General features: G+C 39.8%; 2 protein-coding genes and 1 non-coding gene across 3 annotated transcripts; all 3 read right to left on the bottom strand.

The window, feature by feature from the left end:
* Positions 1–597: 597 nt before the first annotated feature.
* LOC112724646 (small nucleolar RNA R71) lies at positions 598–705 on the bottom strand. Its single transcript, XR_003163800.1, has one exon. It is a non-coding gene; the product is annotated as a small nucleolar RNA R71 (small nucleolar RNA).
* Positions 706–16820: 16115 nt separating this feature from the next.
* On the bottom strand, positions 16821–18807 carry LOC140176166 (uncharacterized). The gene is made up of 5 exons (XM_072206056.1): positions 18600–18807; positions 18156–18461; positions 17624–17837; positions 17221–17542; positions 16821–16997 (listed from the first exon to the last, which is right to left on the bottom strand). The coding sequence occupies exons 1-5, from the start codon at positions 18805–18807 to the stop codon at positions 16821–16823; spliced, it is 1227 nt and encodes a 408-aa protein (XP_072062157.1).
* A 377-nt stretch (positions 18808–19184) lies between these two features.
* LOC112721605 (uncharacterized) lies at positions 19185–20891 on the bottom strand. The gene has a single exon (XM_025772653.1). The coding sequence runs from the start codon at positions 20889–20891 to the stop codon at positions 19185–19187; it is 1707 nt and encodes a 568-aa protein (XP_025628438.1).
* Between the last annotated feature and the right edge of the window lie 1243 nt (positions 20892–22134).

Below are 22134 nucleotides of genomic sequence, written 5' to 3'. Positions count from 1 at the left end.
TATACTGTGGTATAAAGGATCTCTATTATTATCATTATTTTTCTGTGCCTTCTTCTTTGTCATATGAGCAGGAGCAAGGATAAGAACATTCTTGTGGAAGCAGATCCAGAACCTGAAAGGACTCTGAAGAGAAAATTAAGAGAAGCTAAATTACAACAATCCAGAGATAATCTTTCAGAAATTTTCGAACAGGAAGAGGAGATGGCAGCCGAAAATAATAATAATGTAAGGAAGATGCTTGGTGACTTTACTGCACCTAATTCCAATTTACATGGAAGAAGCATCTCCATTCCTGCCATTGGAGCAAACAACTTTGAGCTGAAACCTCAATTAGTTTCTCTGATGCAGCAGAACTGCAAGTTTCATGGACTTCCATCTGAAGATCCTTTTCAGTTCTTAACTGAATTCTTGCAGATATGTGATATTGTTAAGACTAATGGAGTAGATCCTGAAGTCTACAGGCTCATGCTTTTCCCCTTTGCTGTAAGAGACAGAGCTAGATTATGGTTGGACTCTCAACCTAAAGACAGCCTGAACTCGTGGGATAAGCTGGTCACGGCTTTCTTAGCCAAGTACTTTCCTCCTCAAAAGCTGAGCAAGCTTAGAGCTGATGTTCAAACCTTCAGACAGAAAGAAGGTGAATCCCTCTATGAAGCTTGGGAAAGATACAAACAGTTGACCAAAAAGTGTCCTTCTGACATGCTTTCAGAATGGACCATCCTGGATATATTCTATGATGGTTTATCTGAGCTATCAAAGATGTCACTGGACACTTCTGCAGGTGGATCCATTCACCTAAAGAAAACGCCTGCAGAAGCTCAAGAACTCATTGACATGGTTGCTAATAACCAGTTCATGTACACTTCTGAAAGGAATCCTGTGAGTAATGGGACGCCTATGAAGAAGGGAGTTCTTGAAGTTGATACTCTAAATGCCATATTGGCTCAGAATAAAATATTGACTCAGCAAGTCAATATGATCTCTCAGAGTCTGCATGGAATGCAAGCTGCATCCAACAGTACTCAAGAGGCATCTTCTGAAAAAGAAGCCTATGATCCTGAGAACCCTGCAATAGCAGAGGTAAATTACTTACGTGAACCTTATGGAAACACCTATAACTCAACATGGAGAAATCATCCAAATTTCTCATGGAATGATCAAAAGCCTCAACAAGGCTTTAATAATGGTGGAAGAAACAGGTTTAGCAATAGCAAGCCTTTTCCATCATCAACTCAGCAACAGACAGAGAACTCTGAACAAAATACTTCTAATTTAGCAAATTTAGTCTCTGATCTGTCCAAGGCCACTGTAAGTTTCATGAATGAAACAAGGTCTTCCATTAGAAACTTGGAAGCACAAGTGGGCCAGCTGAGTAAAAGGATCACTGAAATCCCTCCTAGTACTCTCCCAAGTAATACAGAAGAGAATCCAAAAGGAGAGTGCAAGGCCATTGACATAAGCACCATGGCCGAACCTGTGAGGAGAGGAAAGGACGTGAATCCCAAGGGGGAAGACCTCCTGGGACGTCCAGTGATCAATAAGGAGCTTCCCTTTGAGGAACCAAAGGACCCTGAGGCTCATCTAGAGACCATAGAGATTCCATTGAACCTCCTTATGCCCTTCATGAGTTCTGATGAGTATTCCTCTTCTGAAGAGAATGAGGATGTTACTGAAGAGCAAACTGCCAAGTTTCTTGGTGCAATCATGAAGCTGAATGCCAAATTATTTGGCATTGATACTTGGGAAGTTGAACCTCCCTTGTTCATCAATGAACTGAGTGATCTGGATCAACTGACATTACCTCAGAAGAGACAGGATCCTCGAAAGTTCATAATACCATGTACCATAGGCACTATGATCTTTAAAGCTTTGTGTGACCTTGGTTCAGGAATAAACCTCATGCCCCTCTCTGTAATAGAGAAACTGGGAATCTATGGGGTGCAAGCTGCTAAAATCTCACTAGAGATGGCAGACAACTCAAGAAAACAGGCTTATGGACAAGTAGAAGATGTATTAGTAAAGGTTGAGGGCCTTTACATACCCACTGATTTCATAGTCCTGGATACTGGAAAGGAAGAGGATGAATCCATCATCCTAGGAAGACCTTTCCTGGCCACAGCAAGAGCTGTGATTGATGTTGACAGAGGTGAAATAGTTCTTCAATGGAATGAGGACTCCCTTGTGTTTAAAACTCAAGGATCTCCCTCTACAACTATGGAGAGGAAGCAGAAAAAGCTTCTCTCCAAGCAGAGTCAACCAGAGCCCCCACAGTCAAACTCTAAGTTTGGTGTTGGGAGGCCACAACCAAACTCTAAGTTTGGTGTTGAACTCCCATATCCAAACTCTAAGTTTGGTGTTGGAGAGTTTCAACAAAGATCTGCACATCTGTGAGGCTCCATGAGAGCCCACTGTCAAGCTATTGACATTAAAGAAGCGCTTGTTGGGAGGCAACCCAATGTTTATCTAATTCTTATTTTTATTGTTTTTTATGTTTTCTTAGGTTCATGATCATGTGGAGTCACAAAATAAATATAAAAATTGAAAACGGAATCAAAAACAGCAGAAGAAAAATCACACCCTGGAGGAGCATATGTCTGGCGTTCAGCGCCAAAACAGAGCATGGTTCTAGCGCTGAACGCCCAAAATGGGCAGCTTCTGGGCGCTGAACGCCAGAACAGGCATGGTTCTGGCGTTCAACGCCAGAAATGGCACACAAATGGGCGTTGAATGCCCAAAATGGCCACCAACCTGGCGCTGAACGCCCAGAGTTGGGTACAAAGGCATTTTTACATGCCTAATGGGTGCATGGATGTAAATGCCTTGACACCTCAGGATCTGTGGACCCCACAGGATCATCTTAGGATCTGTGGACCCCACAGGATCAACTCAGGATCTGTGGGTCCCCACCTACCTCCACTCACTTCTTCTCACCACTCTCTCTCACACAACCCCATAAACACTCCTCCCCAAAAACCCTTCACCAATCACCTCAGACTCTCTTCCCCATCACCTCTTCACCACTCACATCCATCCACTCTTCCCCATAAACCTACCTCATAAACTCCACCTACCTTCAAAATTCAAAACCAATTTCCCACCCAAGCCCACCCATATGGCCGAACCTTAACCCCCCCTCCCTTCCCTATATAAAGACCTCCATTCTTCATCAAATTCACACAACACACCCCTCTACACTCTCCTTGGCCGAAACCACATCTCCCTCTCCCTCTCCATATTTCTTCTTCTTCTTCTTCTATTCTTTTGTTTATTGCTCGAGGGCGAGCAATATTCTAAGTTTGGTGTGGTAAAAGCATAGCTTTTTTGTTTTTCCATTACCATTGATGGCATCTAAGACCAGAGAATCCTCTAGAAGAGGGAAAGGGAAGATAAAAGCTTCCACATCCGAGTCATGGGAGATGGAAAGGTTCATCTCCAAAGCCCATCAAGACCACTTCTATGATGTTGTGGCCAAAAAGAAGGTGATCCCTGAGGTCCCTTTTAAACTCAAAAGAAATGAGTATCCGGAGATCCGACATGAAATTCAAAGAAGAGGTTGGGAAGTTCTAACAAATCCCATCCAACAAGTCGGCATCCTAATGGTTCAAGAGTTCTATGCCAATGCATGGATCACCAAGAACCATGATCAAAGTAAGAACCCGGATCCAAAGAACTATGTTACAATGGTTCGGGGGAAATACTTAGATTTTAGTCCGGAAAATGTGAGGTTGGCGTTCAACTTGCCATACATGGAAGAGAACGCACGCCCCTACACAAGGAGAGTCAACTTTGATCAAAGGTTGGACCAAGTCCTTATGGACATATGTGCAGAAGGAGCTCAATGGAAGGTTGACTCCAAAGGCAAGCCGGTTCAACTAAGAAGATTGGACCTCAAGCCTATAGCTAGAGGATAGTTGGAGTTCATTCAATGCTCAATCATTCCCACTAGCAACCGGTCTGAAGTTACTATAGACCGGGCCATCATGATCCATAGCATCATGATTGGAGAAGAGGTGGAAGTTCATGAGATTATACCTCAAGAACTCTACAAGGTGGCTGACAAGTCCTCCACTATGGCAAGGTTAGCCTTCCCTCACCTCATTTGCCATCTATGTTACTCAGCTGGAGCTTTCATAGAAGGAGACATTCCTATTAAGGAAGAGAAGCCCATCACTAAGAAAAAGATGGAGCAAGCAAGAGAGCCCATTCATGGAGCTCAAGAGGCGCAGGAAGCTCACCACCATGAGATCCCGAAGATGCCTCAAATGCACTTTCCTCTACAAAATTATTGGGAGCAAATCAACACCTCCCTAGGAGAATTGAGTTCCAATATGGGACAACTAAGGGTGGAACATCAAGAGCACTCCATCATGCTTCATGAAATAAGAGAAGATCAAAAAGCAATGAGGGAGGAGCAACAAAGACAAGGAAGAGACATAGAAGAGCTCAAGGACATCATTGGTTCCTCAAGAAGGAAACGCCACCATCACTAAGGTGGATTCATTCCTTGTTCTTCTTTCTTCTGTTTTTCGTTATGTGCTTAGCTATGTTTGTGTCTTCATTACATGATCATTAGTAGTTAGTAACTTTGTCTTAAAGATATGAATGTCCTATGAATCTATCACCTCTCTTAAATGAAAAATGCTTTAATTCAAAAGAACAAGAAGTACATGAGTTTCGAATTTATCCTTGAACTTAGCTTAATTATATTGATGTGGTGACAATGCTTCTTGTTTTCTGAATGTATGCTTGAATAGTGCATATGTCTTTTGAAGTTGTTGTTTAAGAATGTTAAATATGTTGGCTCTTGAAAGAATGATGACTAGGAGACATGTTATTTGATAATCTGAAAAATCATAAAAATGATTCTTGAAGCAAGAAAAAGCAGCAAAGAACAAAGCTTGCAGAAAAAAAAATATAAAAAAAATAGGCGAAAAAAAAATAGAAAGAAAAAGAAAAAGCAAGCAGAAAAAGCCAATAACCCTTAAAACCAAAAGGCAAGGGCAAATAAAAAGGATCCCAAGGCTTTGAGCATCAGTGGATAGGAGGACCTAAAGGAATAAAATCCTGGTCTAAGCGGCTAAACCAAGCTGTCCCTAACCATGTGCTTGTGGCGTGTAGGTGTCAAGTGAAAACTTGAGACTGAGCGGTTAAAGTCAAGGTCCAAAGCAAAAAAAAAAAAAGAGAAGAGTGTGCTTAAGAACCCTAGACACCTCTAATTGGGGACTTTAGCAAAGCTGAGTCACAATCTGAAAGGGTTCACCCAATTATGTGTCTATGGCATTTATGTATCCGGTGGTAATACTGGAAAACAAAGTGCTTAGGGCCACGGCCAAGACTCATAAAGAAGCTGTGTTCAAGAATCATCATCCTGAACTAGGAGAGTCAATAACACTATTCGAAATCTGAAGTTTCTATAGATGCCAATCATTCTGAACCTCAATGGATAAAGTGAGATGCCAAAACTATTCAAGAGGCAAAAAGCTATAAGTCCCGCTCATATGATTGAAGCTCTGTTTCATTGATAGTTTGGAATTTATAGTATATTCTCTTCTTTTTATCCTAATTGATTTTTAGTTGCTTGGGGACAAGCAACAATTAAAGTTTGGTGTTGTGATGAGCGGATAATTTATACGCTTTTTGACATTGTTTTTAGTATGTTTTTAGTAGAATCTAGTTACTTTTAGGGATGTTTTCATTAGTTTTTATGTTAAATTCACATTTCTGGACTTTACTATGAGTTTGTGTGTTTTTCTGTGATTTCAGGAATTTTCTGGCTGAAATTGAGGGACTTGAGCAAAAATCTGATTCAGAGCTGGAAGAAGGACTGCTGATGCTGTTGGATTCTGACCTCCCTGCACTCAAAGTGGATTTTCTGGAGCTACAGAACTCGAAATGGCGCGCTTCCAATTGTGTTGGAAAGTAGACATCCAGGGCTTTCCAGCAATGTTGATAGTTCATACTTTGGCCAAGAATAGATGACGTAAACTGGCGTTCAACGCCAGCTTCCTACCCAAATCTGGCGTCCAGCGCCAGAAAAGGAGCCAAAACCAGAGCTGAACGCCCAAACTGGCACAAATACTGGCGTTCAACTCCAAGAAGAACCTCTACACGTGCAACACTCAGGCTCAGCCCAAACACACACCAAGTGGGCCCAGGAAGTGGATTTATGCATCAATTACTTACTCATGTAAACCCTAGTAGCTAGTTTATTATAAATAGGACCTTTTACTATTGTATTAGGTATCTTTGAACGCATTGTTCTTAGACCATGGGGGCTGGCCACACGGCCATGCCTGGACCTTTCACTTATGTATTTTTAACGGTAGAGTTTCTACACTCCATAGATTAAGGTGTGGAGCTCTGCTGTTCCTCAAAGATTAATGCAAAGTACTACTATTTTCTATTCAATTCTTCTTATTTCTCTTCTAAGATATCCATTCGCACCCAAGAACGTGATGAAGGTGATGATTATGTGTGACGCTCATCATCCTTCTCCCTTATGAACACGTGCCTGACAAACACTTCCGTTCTACATGAAATAAGCTAGAATGAATATCTCTTAGATCTCTTAACCAGAATCTTCGTGGCGCAAGCTAGAATGATGGCGGCATTCAAGAGAATCCGGAAGGTCTAAACCTTGTCTGTGGTATTCCGAGTAGGATTCAATGATTGAATGACTGTGACGAGCTCCGAACTCGCGGTTGCAGGGCGTTAGTGACAGACGCAAAAGGATAGTAAATCCTATTCCGGCATGATCGAGAACCGACAGATGAATAGCCGTGCCGTGACAGGGTGCGTGAGAATATTATTCACTGAGAGGATAAGATGAAGCCATTGACAAGGGTGATGCCTCCAGACGATTAGCCGTGCCGTGACAGGGCATTGGATCATTTTCCCGTGAGATGACCGAAAGTAGCCATTGACAGTGGTGATGTATCACATAAAGCCAGCCATGGAAAGGAGTAAGACGGATTGGATGAAGATAGCAGGAAAGCAGAGGTTCAGAGGAACGAAAAGCATCTCCATTCGCTTATCTGAAATTCCTACCAATGATTTACATAAGTATTCCTATCCCTATTCTATTAATTATTATTCGAAAAATCCATAATTATTTTATATCCGCCTGACTGAGATTTACAAGGTGACCATAGCTTGCTTCATACCAACAATCTCCCTGGGATTCGACCCTTACTCACGTAAGGTATTACTTGGACGACCCAGTGCACTTGCTGGTCAGTTGTATCGAAGTTGTGACAAATTATGAATGTGTAATCACTATTACGCGTACCAAGTTGCTCACGTGCCAGGAATGGTTCGAGCCTGGACATCACAATTTCGTGCACCACTAGGCGACGCGCACGCGTGGATCACGCGGACGCGTGACCTGGCAAAAACCCAATCCACGCTAACGCGTGGACGACGCTAACGCGTGACTTTGCAGCAACCTGTACATACCAGAAATCGCTGGGGGCAATTTTTAGGCTGTTTTTGACCCAGTTTTCATCCCAGAAAACACAAATTAGAGCCTATAAAGTGGGAGAATCAATCTATTCATAAATGACAACTTCATCAAATATTCATAATTCACAATTTTAGATTTTAGATGTAGTTTTAGAGAGAGAGAGAGAGAGAGAGAGAGAGAGGTTCTCTCCTCTCTCTCAAGTTTTAGAATTAGGATTTCTTTTACTTTATGGTTATTACTCCATTCCAGGTTCAATATTCCTTTAATCTATGTTTCTCTTCTACTTTTAGTTACTCTAATGCTTTTACTTGTTAATTATTTATGTTGCCAAATTGGCTTATGAATCTTTCCATGTTAGATTTGAATATTCTATTTAATATAATTTGAGGTATTTCAGATTTATAATTATTTTATTCTATTTATGATACTTTCAATATAATTTAGATTTTTTCCCTTTTGGCTTTGGTTAAGTAATTAGTGACACTTAAGTTATCAAACTCAGCAGTTGATCAAAAATTGGAATTCTCGCTGATTGATTTGGATCGCTCTAAAACTAGTCTTTTCACAGGAGTTGACTAGGACCTTGAGGATCAAATTGATTGGTCTACTTGACTTTCCTTTATTTAGTAAGGGTTAACTAAGTGGGAGCGATAAACAATTCTCACCACACCTGATAAAGATAACAGGATGGGATTTCTAGTTCTCATATCTTGCCAAGAGTTTTCTTTATAATTATTAATTTATTTTTCTTGCCATTTAAATTACTTGTTCCCTATTTCAAAAACCCAAAAACATACCTTTTCCATAACCAATAATAAATCATACTTTCCTACAATTCCTTGAGAAGACGACCCGAGGTTTAAATACTTCGGTTATAAATTTTATTGGGTTTTGTTACTTGTGACAACCAAAGTTTGTGTACGAAGGGATTTTTGTTGGTTTAGAAACTATACTTACAACCGATTATTTTTATAAAAATTCTTTACTAGCAAAAGTCCATTCGTCACCTTACCTCGCAGGGTTAATCAAAGGTTACGACAAGTTTAAAGTTTATATATATATATATATATATATATATATATATATAAGAAGTAATATAGTCTAGAAGCTAAATGTGACACCCTAATTACCCTAAGCCTTACCTCACGCCGTAAAGTAAAGGTTAATCAAAGGTTACAACAAGTCTAAAGTTTATACATCTAATATATATAGAAGAAGTAATATATTTTAGAAGCCCGATGAAGGATACAACTTAAAAACAGGAGTTGAAAAGCACAGAACGTACACACGAAGCTACTAACTTAACACACAAGAAAAGATATAATATAACAAAATATTAGAGTATAAGGATCTAGCCTCGGCCCACGGAGTTTAAGCCAGCTAGCTATATACAGACCATACAGAAATCTAAAAGTTAAAAACAGCTTATACAAGATTTTCTCTCAGAATAAGCCTCTAGGCATAAGTAAATACAAAAGTGTGTGGAACAAACAAATAATCAAAAAGACTCCAAAACATATCCAGGATCCTCTGCTCTGTCACCATCAAAGCAACTCACCGAGGTGGGTTGCGACCTGCATCTGAGAAAGCAACAACAAAGTATGGAATGAGAACCGAAGGTTCTCAGTATGGTAACAGTGTCCAATATGTAAGATGTAAGGCTCCAGGACGCTGAAGGCAATCCTAAAACTTCACATCAGATACGGATATTCAAGTTTAGAATAAATTAAATAAATAAAGAACTTAAAACATAGACCGGGTTATCTAAACTTAGGAGAATTCTAACTAATACTAATCACACTACTGTATCCCATAACCTTCACCAACCTAACCTCCGTGCAATCCCATCGCCACCACCTGCCTACCTCCTCAGCACCAGACAATCACAAGTAATACAAGCAAGTAAATCACGAGTAATATACATGTACAGCAAGTAAAACAACTAGCAAATAAGCATATTATTCATTTAGGCAAGAGATGCAATTAGGCAAAGCAAAAAAAATACATAGTAAATGCACATGATGAATGCCTATCCTATTGGCTCGTGATATCACTTGTCAGTCTATGAATGCCAACCCGACACATCCTTCCGGATGTCGCCTTTCTGCCACGTCCGAGGATATAGCGCCTGGCACACTTTTGTTCTGAGGATATAGTGCCTAGCACACTTGCATGCTCATTCTGAGGATATAGTGCCTAGCACACTCTTGCGGCAGAGAAGAAAAATAACAACAACATCTATTTCATCATAAATCACTCCAAGGATATAGTGCCTGGCACACTATCCACATCCAACAAGTCCACCGACCTCAAAGCATCACCAGTCATCACCATTGTTCTTGAAAACGCATAAAGCAATAATCAAAAGCATAAAGAAAGCAAATAAAGGGTTTGGTATAAAAACAGTGAGAGAAAACAGTTAAAGCTTTGGAGATGTTTACTTTTTTGGATTAAAATTTCTCACCAACTAATTTAACAATGCATGATTCATTCGCTAGAAAACTGTAATTAACTAAACCATAATCTCTTAGTGATTTATTTTTCTCTAACCTTCATTAATCACCACTGTCATGGTCACTTAATTCTGATTAGAGGGTTAAGTGCAAAACTAGTTTATGGCCACAAAAAACCTAATTACCCAAAGCTAACAGGATTATATGTTACATATCCCAATTAGGTCATGTAATTAACAATTTAGGGGGAATTTATTTTCAATCTGTTGTTCAAGCAAGATAACTCTCTCAAGAATCATAAGAACTCATGTAGAATAAAGGTCATACTCTCGTTCCACCCAGATACATAAAATTAAGAACATAAACAATCCTTGAAACTAAATCAATACAGTAATTAAAATAGAAAAGCAGAGGTTTAGTGGCTCATGACTTACAAAGAAAACTAGGGTTCCGAAAAGTGTGGAAGAGAGAATGTTCGAATCCTCTAAAAGGGAGAATCTTTCTCCTTTTATATCTCCTAATTTTGATTCAGAAATAAAGTAAAATATTAAACCCTAAAATTAAAAGATATTATTTGTAAATAAAAACTATAAAAAAAATAAAATATAACTAATAAATGCTAAATCCACTTGAAGATGCACAAAAAGGGTGAATTCAGACGCCAAGGCTTAGCGCTAAACACAGATGGATGTTTAACACCCTATAGGGACAGGGACGTTGCTGGATTTGGAGCCTTACTGAAGCGTTTAGGGCCCAGGGGGTGCTTCCAGCTTCTCCTTTTCAGCTCATAACTCTGCCAAATTGCTTCGAATTTAACCTGAAATCATAAAAATACTAAAACAACTCAAAGTAGCATCCAAAGAGAATTGTTACACTGAAATCAAGTAAAACTAAATAAAATCTAACTAAAAATAACTAAAAAATAATAAGAAAAAGGGTACAATATACTCACGCATCAAGGAGACTCCTTATCACCTTATCTATTTCTTATTTGTGTTGAACGTCTTTCCTTTATGCTATATAAGCCAGAACAAAATAGTATAATCCAAGGAATTCAAATTAACAGAAGAAGCCCATCAGTCAATCACTTACTTTTTATAGATGACTCTATTCTATTCAACAAGGCTTCCTTGGACTCTTATCAAAACATTCTTTCAATGCTCTTGCAATATTAAAAAGTGAGTGATCAAAAAGTCAATTTACATAAGTCAGCATTATTCTTTAGCAATAACACTCCTCAGCATCTCAGAGTACAGTTAGCAGAAGTTATGAATATAGAACACATAGGAACTCAAGATAAATACCTTGGATTATCTTCAATAGTGCAAAGATAAAAAAAGGTGACATTTGGGAAAATAAAGGAGATATTCCAAAGGAAAGCTTAGTATTGGAAGAGAAACCTCCTTTCTGCCGAAGGGAGACACGTGCTCATCAAAGCAGTAGGAGAGGCTGTCCCGGTGTATATGTTATCATGCTTTAAACTCCCTAACACTCTATTAGATGATGTTCACTGAATCCTAAATCAATTCTGGTGGGGCCAAAAAGGTGAAGAGCGTAGAATGTCTTGGATCAACTGAGAAACAATGACGAGACCAAAGAGAGAAGGTGGACTAGGATTCAAAGACTTAAGGGCTCACAATTTGGCTTTGCTTGGAAAACAATGTTGGAGAGTTATTACTAAATCTCATTCATTGCTATTGAATGGGGAATAGGGATCTCAATCATCTTAAGGTTGGCAGAGCTTGCTACTAGAAGGAAAAATAGTTCTAGAAAAGGGTCTAAGATGGAGTATAGGTGCTAGAGACAATATTCGAATTTTCAATGATCCATGGCTTCATTCATCTTATCCTTTTATGATCAATAGTACAAGTATAAACAACTCAAATGTCTATCAGGTCAAAGATTTGATCAATGAAGAAACGAGATGGAATCGAACCTTAATTGAAAACACTTTCCCATCTGAAATGGTAGGCAGAATTCTAGCCACTCCGATTAATGGTTCTGGGCATGATTCGTGGAGTTGGGCATGGAACAAATATGGAACTTACGATGTCACATCCAGGTATCAAATTGCTTATGGCTTCTGACTCCCACCCATTGAGTAATGCTCCCATCTGCTACAAAATCAGAAGTTATGGAACTCTATTTGTAATCTGAAAACTTTTTAAAAATGTAAATTTTCATTTGGAGAGCTGTATATAAAAGAATTTATGTGCTTGAACTCATTTAACAAATTTTTTCATCAACATTGCCAACTTGTAATAGATATCATCTAAAGATACATCAGTCATGCACTACATTTTGAAATGTCCACTATCAACTTTAGCCTGGACTACAGTATCTCTTGTGTACGTTGAAGAAGTTGAGCTACTGCTTCCTAATTTTGTTACTTGGTGAATTCAAAGGTTGGACAAAAGTTATAAACGGAAGAGTACAAAGGAGTATGAAAAAGATTGCTAGTTTGTGTTAGAGTTTGTGGAAGGAAAGAAATGAATGGTTATTTGAGCAAAAAAAAAAACACCTACATTGGTGATGGATGCAATAGCTATGAAGCTTGCCCAAAAACTTCAGAGAGCGCGGAAGCGAAGGAGTCCCTGAGCTAATCACTTTACCTTTTGTTTTTCTTCTTAAAGTATTAATATTTTATTTCTTTTCACTTCTTAACTTATTGTATGCATTTCATATAAATAAAAATAATATCATCTCCATTTGTGTTAATTTCAATTTTTCGTTCAGATCCTTATTCTTCGTTCATATTTGATCTTGTCTGGGAAATAGGTCGGCTTCAACTCCTCGAGATCAGCCGAGCTATGTGCTGTAAGGTTAAACGCCTGCTCCTCAGAGTCCGAGCTCCTTATGTTCGCTGTAGGTGCGAGAGTGCGAGCAATACAAAGAGGGGGAGTGTACCTGCAAAGGCACTCCAATGCTTAAGTCAGTTATGGTGTCAAGTTCAGAATTGTCCCTTAAAAAAGATACTTTACCTTTCTTTTATAGATATATATATTCGTCCGTTACATTCTAGGTGATAAAATTGGTTTCGTAACCGATTTTATCTTACCGTTTGGGACGTCGGTTATGATAATAATAACGCCACCGAGTTATAGCTCATAAGGGCCGAGCAATAACGGCAAATGGCGAGTTATGGCGACGGTCAGTAACGGTTATGAGGTCGAGTTATAGCTCGTATTAATGGTGACCATGTCACAGCCCCCAAGCTTAGCCTGAGGGAAGTTTTTTAATGAAGCAGGTTGAGCTTTTGTGATGAGTTATAACTCGGTAAAAGTGGGTTACTGAGTGAGCCCCCAGTTCAACGTACTTCATTAAAGTAACTTCCCATCTGTGCCACGTGGGAAATTGTGCGCGCTTTTTATTCAGGAGAGAGAAGGAGTGGGAGCTTCATTAATATTTTGATGGTTTCCAATGCTCTTTTCGCCGTTTGATGTGACTGAGGCAGGGTTGATATTTGGAACGTTTTTTTGTTTGCGATTAATTGTTTCTGCTGATTGGAATTTTGGGCGTTTTTGGTTTTCTGCTTCTTGTGTGGAGAATGAGCAAGAGAGGTATGGTTAGGTTTGTGTTCTTCTAATTCGTTTCTTCTCTCATCCCTTTGTATTTCTTGGTTGCATGTTTGTTTACTGTTTCTGATGGGGTTTGAGAAGGAGAAGAAAGGTGAAATAGACTGGTCTTATGATTGGGTTGGGGATGACGTGAGGTCTCGGGTGTCACTGTTCTGTGATGAAGCTGCTGTTAAGGAGGTGGATGCTAGTAGGGTGGTGAGGCAGAATTCTGGGGTTGGGGTTGAGTTACTGCCCTGTAGTGTTAATGATAGGGTTTATCACCGGGGCAGAGGGTTTGAATTTTTCTATATGCACAGCTGCGTTCTTGAGGAGTTGAGAGTTAGGTTAACTTTCACTGATTTCGAATGTCAGGTCTTGAGGCAGTTAAACTACGCTCCGTCGCAGCTTCATCCAAATGGGTGGGCGTTTCTTCGTTCCTTTGAAATTTTAATGGAGTTTCTGGAAGTGGTGCCATTTGTTGACCTTTTCTTTTCTTTATTTCAAGCCAAAGGGGTGTGGAAAGGTGGTTGGATAAACTTCAATAGCACCCCTGGTTTTGGCATTTTCAAATTGTACAAATCTTCTTTTAAAGATTTCAAATAGATGTATTTAAAGGTTAGGGCTTTGGAAAAAGATTTTCCGTTTTCTGTAGATGAAAATCTGGCTGAGAAATTCCCGTTGTATTGGTGTTCGGAACCTCAAAATATACTCGGTTCTGAGGTTATCTCCCCGAGGAATGTTTGTGTGATTGAGTTTCTTGTTGAAAATATCGGTCGGGGAGACCTAATTTCAATGTATGAGCTTCTGAATTGGGAGGAGGATAAAGATACTGTGGTAGCCTATTTGGGTGAGTTATAGGGTTGCTTCTAAGGTCTTTATTGCTTCTTGTCATATTTCTGATGTTGTTTTGTTTTCGCAGGTGGTAAATACCCTGGTGTTTCAGCTGCGTCTCTGAGGACGCGCTTCAAGAATAAGAATCTGGAGAAGGAGGTATCGTCGTCTAATGCTGAGAAAGTTGCTGGTGCCGGCGAGGTTACGCAGCCTCGTCAAGGTCGGAGGAAAGTGATTGCGAAGAAAAGAAAGAAGTCTGACCTTGTTGATTTGTCTGATGATTCTGATGATAAGGAAGTAGGGGTTCCTCTGGAAGAGATACAGGCTTTTATGGGTAATCAAAAAAGGCTTCATGAAATTTCTGAACAAAGTGAGGCATTTTCGGTGTGGGAAAAGGAGTATCCTTATATGGCTGTGGTGGACGAGTATTGTCAGTCGTCGGCTGATGTTACTCTTGCAAAGGAAGTCGGGGACATGGCTATTGGGCAGTATATGCAGGTAATGACCTATTGGTTTTTCCTTACTCTTCCTCTAGGAGTGTTATGAATTATGGTTTTATGTCTTTCTTTAGGTTGTTGGTCTGCGCCTTGCAAGTCTTGGGCGTAGCCAAGAGTTGAAAAATAAGAGGGTTGTTGCAGAGAAAGGAGAGGTTTCTGTTTTGAAGGAGGAGTTGGTGAAGAGTAAGAGTGTTGCTGCTGAGCTTCAAGCGCGTTTGACTGAGACCAAGAAGTTGTTGAAGGAAACTAAAGAAAGTTACTCTAAAGATGTGGAAAATTTGAAGAAAAAGGAAAGTGATCTGGTGAACATGCAAACTCGTCTGATTGAGCTTACTACTCAATTTAAGGAGATGGAGAAGAAAAAGGCGGATGAGATATTAGATTCATTTGTTGAAGGGTTTGAAAGGGCAAGGTTGCAGGTTAAGTTTTTGGCTCCGGATGCCGATCTCTCTGGCATGGATCCTAGAAAGATAGTTCGAGATGGTCAACTAATCGAAGATGATGGCGATGCAGAAGATGAAGCCGATAATGTTTAATGTGTTTTGTTAGAAACTTATTTGAATTTATTTTGCATATGTAATAGTTAGTTTGTTTGGTTTGAACTTTGTTGAATTTGACTTGTTTGAATTTTGAATGTGACGCTTTTTATAAAAGCTGTTTGTTATTCGTCGGAAAGTGTTCCGAGCTTATTGGTATTTTTTTTGTTATCTGATAATTGCAGGTTGTAGCTTAGACATGTATTGGGCTTTGTCTGAGCTGTATTGATAGAGTTATGTTGGATTGATAATATCAGTCGTATAGTTATTTGATAAAGAAGATAATATTTGCCTCCTATATATTCGGAGTCTTTATGAACCTTTTGAATACAAAGGTGCAGGTAGGCTAGCCTCGTTAAAACCTCTCCAAGCAAAACCCTTTGGGATAAAATCTTGGTAGTAGGAAAAAGAGTACAAGCCTGTCCCTGTCTTTTAACTATAAAATTTCTTTAAGGAAGACACATTCCATGTATTAGGCATGAGTTTACCATCTAGTGATTCTAGCTTGTATGCTCCTTGACCGAGTACTTGTGATACTCGGTATGGACCGTCCCAATTGGCTGCGAGCTTTCCATGTGTTGGTGGTTTCCGAGCAGTTTCGGTTTTGCGGAGGACTAAGTCTCCTTTGACGAATGATCTACTTCTGACCGACTTGTTGTATTGTCTTGCAATTGCTTGCTGGGCCGCGCGTTGCTTCAAGGCGGCGATGTCCCTTACTTCTTCGATGATGTCCAGCTCGGATCTCCGAGCTTCGTCTTGATTGTCGATGTAAGTTTGGATTGAGTTCTGGGAGATCTCCAGGGGGATCATGGCTTCCGATCCGTATACCAGCCTGAATGGCGTTTCTTTTGTTGATGTTTGTGGGGTGGTGTTGTATCCCCAAAGGACTTCAGGTATTAGTTCGGCCCACAGTCCTTTAGCGTCATCTAGCTTTTTCTTTAGTGCATGCAGGATGACCTTATTTGCGGCCTCAGCTAGTCCGTTCGTTTGAGGATGTTCAACAGAGGCGAAGTGTTGGTTTATTTTGAGATTCTGCAAAAAAGATTGAAACTTCTGATCGGCAAACTGGCGACCATTGTCAGTTGTGATATGTTGAGGTATGCCGAAACGGCAAATAATGGTTTTCCAAACGAATGAAATCATTTGTTGAGATTTTATTTTTGCTAAAGGTTGGGCTTCCACCCATTTGGAGAAATAATCAATGCCGACAATAAGAAATTTTACCTGGCCCGGTGCCGTAGGGAACGGCCCGAGTATATCCAAACCCCATTGGTTAAATGGCCAGCTGATGTCTGAATGATGCATATGCTCGGCAGGTATGTGTATCAGTGGTGCGTGTCTTTGGCAATTCTGGCATGACCTGATTTTTTGTTGGCTGTCCTGTTTCAAAGTCGGCCAAAAGAATCCAGCTCGGAGGATCTTTGATGCTAGGCTCCGAGCTCCTGTATGTGTGCCACAGATTCCTTCATGTGTTTCTGCTAATGCTATGTCAGCTTCTGACTTGTTGAGGCATTTGAGTAGGGGGCGAGTATATCCTCGTCGATACAATGTCCCATTGAGTATTGTGAAGGAAGATGCTTACCGTCGGAACTTTTTATTGTTCTCGGCCCCTTCTGGTATATTACCTGTTTGTAAATAGTGTATAAAGTCGTCCCTCCAATCTTTTACATGTGTAACACTTAACACATTTGTCAGAGTAACAGTGGGTGATGTTATTGTGAACTGTTGCAGTGTGGATAACTCGGATTGTGTACTGCCGAGTTTAGATAAGATATCTGCCCTTTGATTTTGTTCGCGTGGTATATGTTCTATTTTAAATTTGACGAATTTTGTTGATAATTTTTTTACTAATAGCAGGTATTTAGAGAGTAGAGGATCTTTTACCTGAAAGAGGCCGTTTACCTGCTGTACCACTAACAAAGAATCACAATATACTTTGATTGTCGAGATGTGGAGATCTAAACAGAGTCGGAGTCCAGCGAGTAGTGCTTCATACTCGGATTGGTTATTGCTGGCTTTGAAAGCTAAGTGTATTGAGTGTTCCAGTATGAATCCGTCCTCGGCTTCTAGACGAATTCCTGCTCCACAGCCCCCATTATTGGAAGATCCGTCTACATATAAGATCCATTGTTTTGCATGATCTTCCTCGGATGGTATAGTAAGCTCGGCGATGAAATCTGCTAGAAACTGTGACTTGATCGGTCCTCTGGATTAGTATTTGATATCGAACTCAGACAGTTCGACTGCCCATTTTATGAGTCGTCCTGCGATTTCTGGTTTGCGTAACACTTGTCTCAGTGGGTGATCTGTTCTGATGTGAATAACGTGGCTCTGGAAGTAAGGTCGGAGACGTCGTGCCGAGAATATTAGTGCCAGTGCGAGCTTCTCAATCCTTGGATAATTGAGTTCGGCATGTTGGAGAGTCTTACTGACAAAGTATATCGGATGCTGAACTTTGTTTCTCTCTGATACAAGGGCCGAACTTATCGCCCAATCAGTAACTGACAGATATAGAAATAAATTTTCCCCTTGTAGGGGTTTTTGTAAAATCGGCGGTTGTGAGAGAGTTGTTTTTAATTTCAAAAAGGCTTTCTCACAATCGTCGTTCCATTCAAATCTATTTTTCTTTTTAATTGTTTGGAAAAAAGGAATAGAAGTTGAAGCTAAGCAGGGAACAAATCTGGAAAGTGCGGCAAGGCGTCCTGTGAGACGCTGAACTTCTTTTAATGTTTTAGGGCTGGCCATGTCCAGCACTGCTCGGCATTTGTCTGGATTTGCCTCTATTCCCCTGCATGTTAGCAAAAAACCTAAAAACTTACCCCCTTGAACGGCGAAGGCACATTTTTCGGGGTTGAGATGCATGTTGTACTGGCGGATCTGGCCGAATATTTCTGTAAGGTCGCTGATCTGATTATGTCCGATTTTTGTTTTGGCGACCATATCATCAACATAAACTTCGATATTCCTGCCGATTTGTTTGGCGAACACTTTATCCATAAGGCGTTGGTAAGTTGCACCTGCGTTCTTTAATCCAAATGGCATAACTTTATAACAATAGTTACCGAAATCAGTGATAAAAGCTGTTTTATCTTGATCGGAGGGGTGCATGAGTATTTGATTATACCCTGAATACGCATCCATAAAACTTAAAGTAGCATAGCCTGATACATTGTCTACTAAAGAGTCTATGGATGGTAGGGGGTAAGAATCCTTTGGGCATGCTTTGTTTAAATCGGTGAAATCGACGCACATGCGCCACCTACCGTTTTGTTTTCTTACCATTACCACATTGGCTAGCCATGTAGTGAATCTGATCTCCTTGATAAATTCGGCGTTGATGAGCTTTTGTGTTTCTTCTAGTGATGCTCTCCTCTTTTCTTCGCCGAGTTTTTGTTTCTTCTGCTGTATTGGTCGGACTGCCGAGTTTATTGCTAGTTTATGACTGATAATTTGTGGATCAATGCCGGACATGTCTGCAGGTTTCCAGGCAAAAAGCTCGGCGTTTTCTTGCAGGAAGGTTGTTATGGCCTATAACTCAGCTGTGTTGATTGATGTACCTACATATGTAAATTTGTTAGGGTCATTATTAAAATACACTTTTTGTAGGTCATCGGATGGTTTTGGGCGTTCAAGAAAATCGGCTCTTGGGTCGAGGTCGGTCAGTGTGTCCTCTTTTTGTTTGAGGTCGACATTGTTGGCTTGTTGCGTTGAGCGGTTTTGGAACTTCATGCTGATGTTGTAACACTGTCGTGCCTCTTTATGATCTCCATGGATGGTTACAACCTGATCACCCTGCAGTGGAAACTTTACACAGAGATGGACGGTAGAGACAATGGCGCCGAACTTATTTAAAAAAGGTTGACCATAAGGTTATATGGACTGAAACAGTCAACTACTAAATATTGAATATCATTAGTTTTTGAAAGAGGATGCTCACCCAGTGTGGTTTGTAACCACACTGATCCGAGTATTGGAACTCGTTCTCCTGAGAAGCCGACCAAATCTCCTCCTGTTGAGTGCATCATGTTGTCGCTGAGCTTCATCTTTTGAAATGTGGAGTAAAACAGAACGTCGGCGCTGCTCCCGGGGTCCAAGAGTACTTTTTTCACTAATAGATCTCCTAGCTGAAGGGTGATCACCACGGGGTCGTCCAAATTTTGTATACTGGAGTTGAAGTCGGCGTGTGTGAAAGTGACTTCGGGTTGTTGATTAGTGGTTGCTACGTCTTGTTGTGGTCCGTTTACAGAACATATGGATCTAAACGATCTTTTCCTCGCCGAGTTTGAGTATCCTCCACTGGCGTATCCTCCTGAAATACAATTGATTATACCTCGTGGTCTTTCATATTGGCTTGTAGATGCCTTCTCTTTTCCTCGGTTTTGTTCAGAGAGGTCGTTTGTTGTGGAACTAGGGCCGCGTTTTTGGATGTGACCACCGACGTACTTGTCTAGGTGTCCTTGTCTTGCTAGTCGTTCTAAAAGATCCTTGGCGACCACACAATCATCGGTATTGTGGCCGTGTTTCTGGTGGAAAGCGCAGTACTTCGATTTGTCCATGTTTTTTGCATATTGGTACGTGTCGGCCTTTCTTGGAGGCATGATTAGTTTGGAGTTCAAGATTTCTTTGATTATGTCTTCCCTCCTAGTGTTAAACTGCGTATAGGAATCAAATCGAGGTGTTAGTTTAAAACTTTTCTTAATGGTTGAGCTCTTATCTTCTTCGCGGAAGTTTGACTTGTCAGACTTCCGAGCTTGTCTGAGTTCCTCGATATCAATTTGTCCTTTTGCTTTCTCCCGAAATTCTGCTAGAGTCTTCGGTTTTGCTACTGCGATTGTCTCCTGGAACTTTCCGGGTCGGAGGCCACTTTTAATCGCGTGCAGATGGACCTCGGGGTAGAGGTCTGGTATGCTGATCGCGACCTTGGTGAAGCGGGTCATTAATTCCTTTAAGCTTTCGTTCGGTCCTTGCTTGATAGTGTTCAAGTAATCGGAATCATGCAAGTATATTGCGGATCCAGCGAAATGCTCTTCAAATAACTTCGCCAACTGATGAAAGCGCGAAATGGAACCTGCAGGCAAAGCACACAACCAATCAAGTGCAGGACCATCTAAATAATTCAGAAAACAACGACATAAGACTGTATCTGATGCACCATTGACAATCATTATTGATCGGAATTTCTTTAGAAATTTCCTCGGGTCTCCGAGTCCATCATAAGGCGTGAGGGTCAGCGGCAGAGTGAACCTCTTCAGCAGTTCGAAGTTCATTACTTCTTCTGTGAAGGGACCCACAGGGTCTTCGGACTCTTCTTTTTCATCTTCGGGCTGCTGCTCCTCGTGTCGAGCAGTCTCCGAAACATGAGTGGGTTGGGACTGATGTTCCTCGTCTTCTGCTCGCTTGCGATGAGCATCGTTGTGCTCAATCCGAGCATGATTTATTTCAGCAATTTGGGCAGCCATTATTTGGTTCTCGTCAGCCATTCGCTGATTGGCTTGTTGTAGCTCAACTACCATTCGCATAAGTTCGGACAGTGAAGGAGGCGGTGCGTCAGCCATGGATGCAGACGGAGGTGATGGGACTAAAAGAAAAAATACGATTTCCTCGGCCCCACGGTGGGCGCCAATTGATCTTGCCTGGGAATAGGTCGGCTTCAACTCCTCAAGATCAGCCGAGCTATGTGCTGTAAGGTTAAACGCCTGCTCCTCAGAGTCTGAGCTCCTTATGTTCGCTGTAGGTGCGAGAGTGCGAGCAATACAAAGAGGGGGAGTGTACCTGCAAAGGCACTCCAATACTTAAGTCAGTTATGGTGTCAAGTTCAGAATTGTCCCTTAAAAAAGATACTTTACCTTTCTTTTATAGATATATATATTCGTCCGTTACATTTTAGGTGATAAAATCGGTTTCGTAACCGATTTTATCTTACCGTTTGGGACGTCGGTTATGATAATAATAACGCCACCGAGTTATAGCTCATAAGGGCTGAGCAATAACGGCAAATGGCGAGTTATGGCGACGGTCAGTAACGGTTATGAGACCGAGTTATAGCTCGTATTAATGGTGACCATGTCAATATTTATCATAAAATAATAATATTATTACATTAACAAATCAAAACTGAAAACTAATAATACAACAATAAAATTAAAAAATAGAACAATTCTTATTCTAGTAAATAGAATTAGAATACACGTGAAAATAATTTTAACACAATACTCTGAAAATATTTATAAAAAAATGAATAACAAATAAAATTGGATTAAAATTTTAAAAATAAATATAATCAAATAAAAACCGTTCGATATATATTCTTTTTATGCAACCATCAATTTATTTGTACAACAACATTGGTACAAAATATGATCAATATCTTTCAAAATAAAAAAATTAATAATGTAATAAAATAAAAATTAATTATTTTTAAATTAAAATAATAAATTTGATATACAATAAAAATTATAAATTCAATTACGATTAATTTTTTATTTTATTATTTTAGGAGGCCACTCAGATAAAGACGCCTAAAACGTCTTTTTTTAAAGATGTTTTCATATTGTGTTTTAATTGGTTTCTGTATAATTTATTCGGTGTACCTCATCACATATTATTAAATTTCTCAAAAAATTTTCTTTTCAGAAACAATAAAAAACATTTAATTTGGACTAAAACAAAAAAAAGGTAATAAATTAACTATTAGATTTTTTTAAAAGATTATTTACATAAAAAAATATATCACATTCATATATATATATATATATATATATATATATATATAAATAAAAAAATAATTAATTTAAATTC

The sequence above is a fragment of the Arachis hypogaea genome, chromosome 11 (assembly GCF_003086295.3).
Source record: "Arachis hypogaea cultivar Tifrunner chromosome 11, arahy.Tifrunner.gnm2.J5K5, whole genome shotgun sequence".
In the NCBI taxonomy this organism is placed as follows: Eukaryota; Viridiplantae; Streptophyta; class Magnoliopsida; order Fabales; family Fabaceae; genus Arachis; species Arachis hypogaea.
The sequence above is the reverse complement of the archived record's forward strand: the minus strand, read 5'-3'. Positions and strand labels throughout refer to the sequence as shown.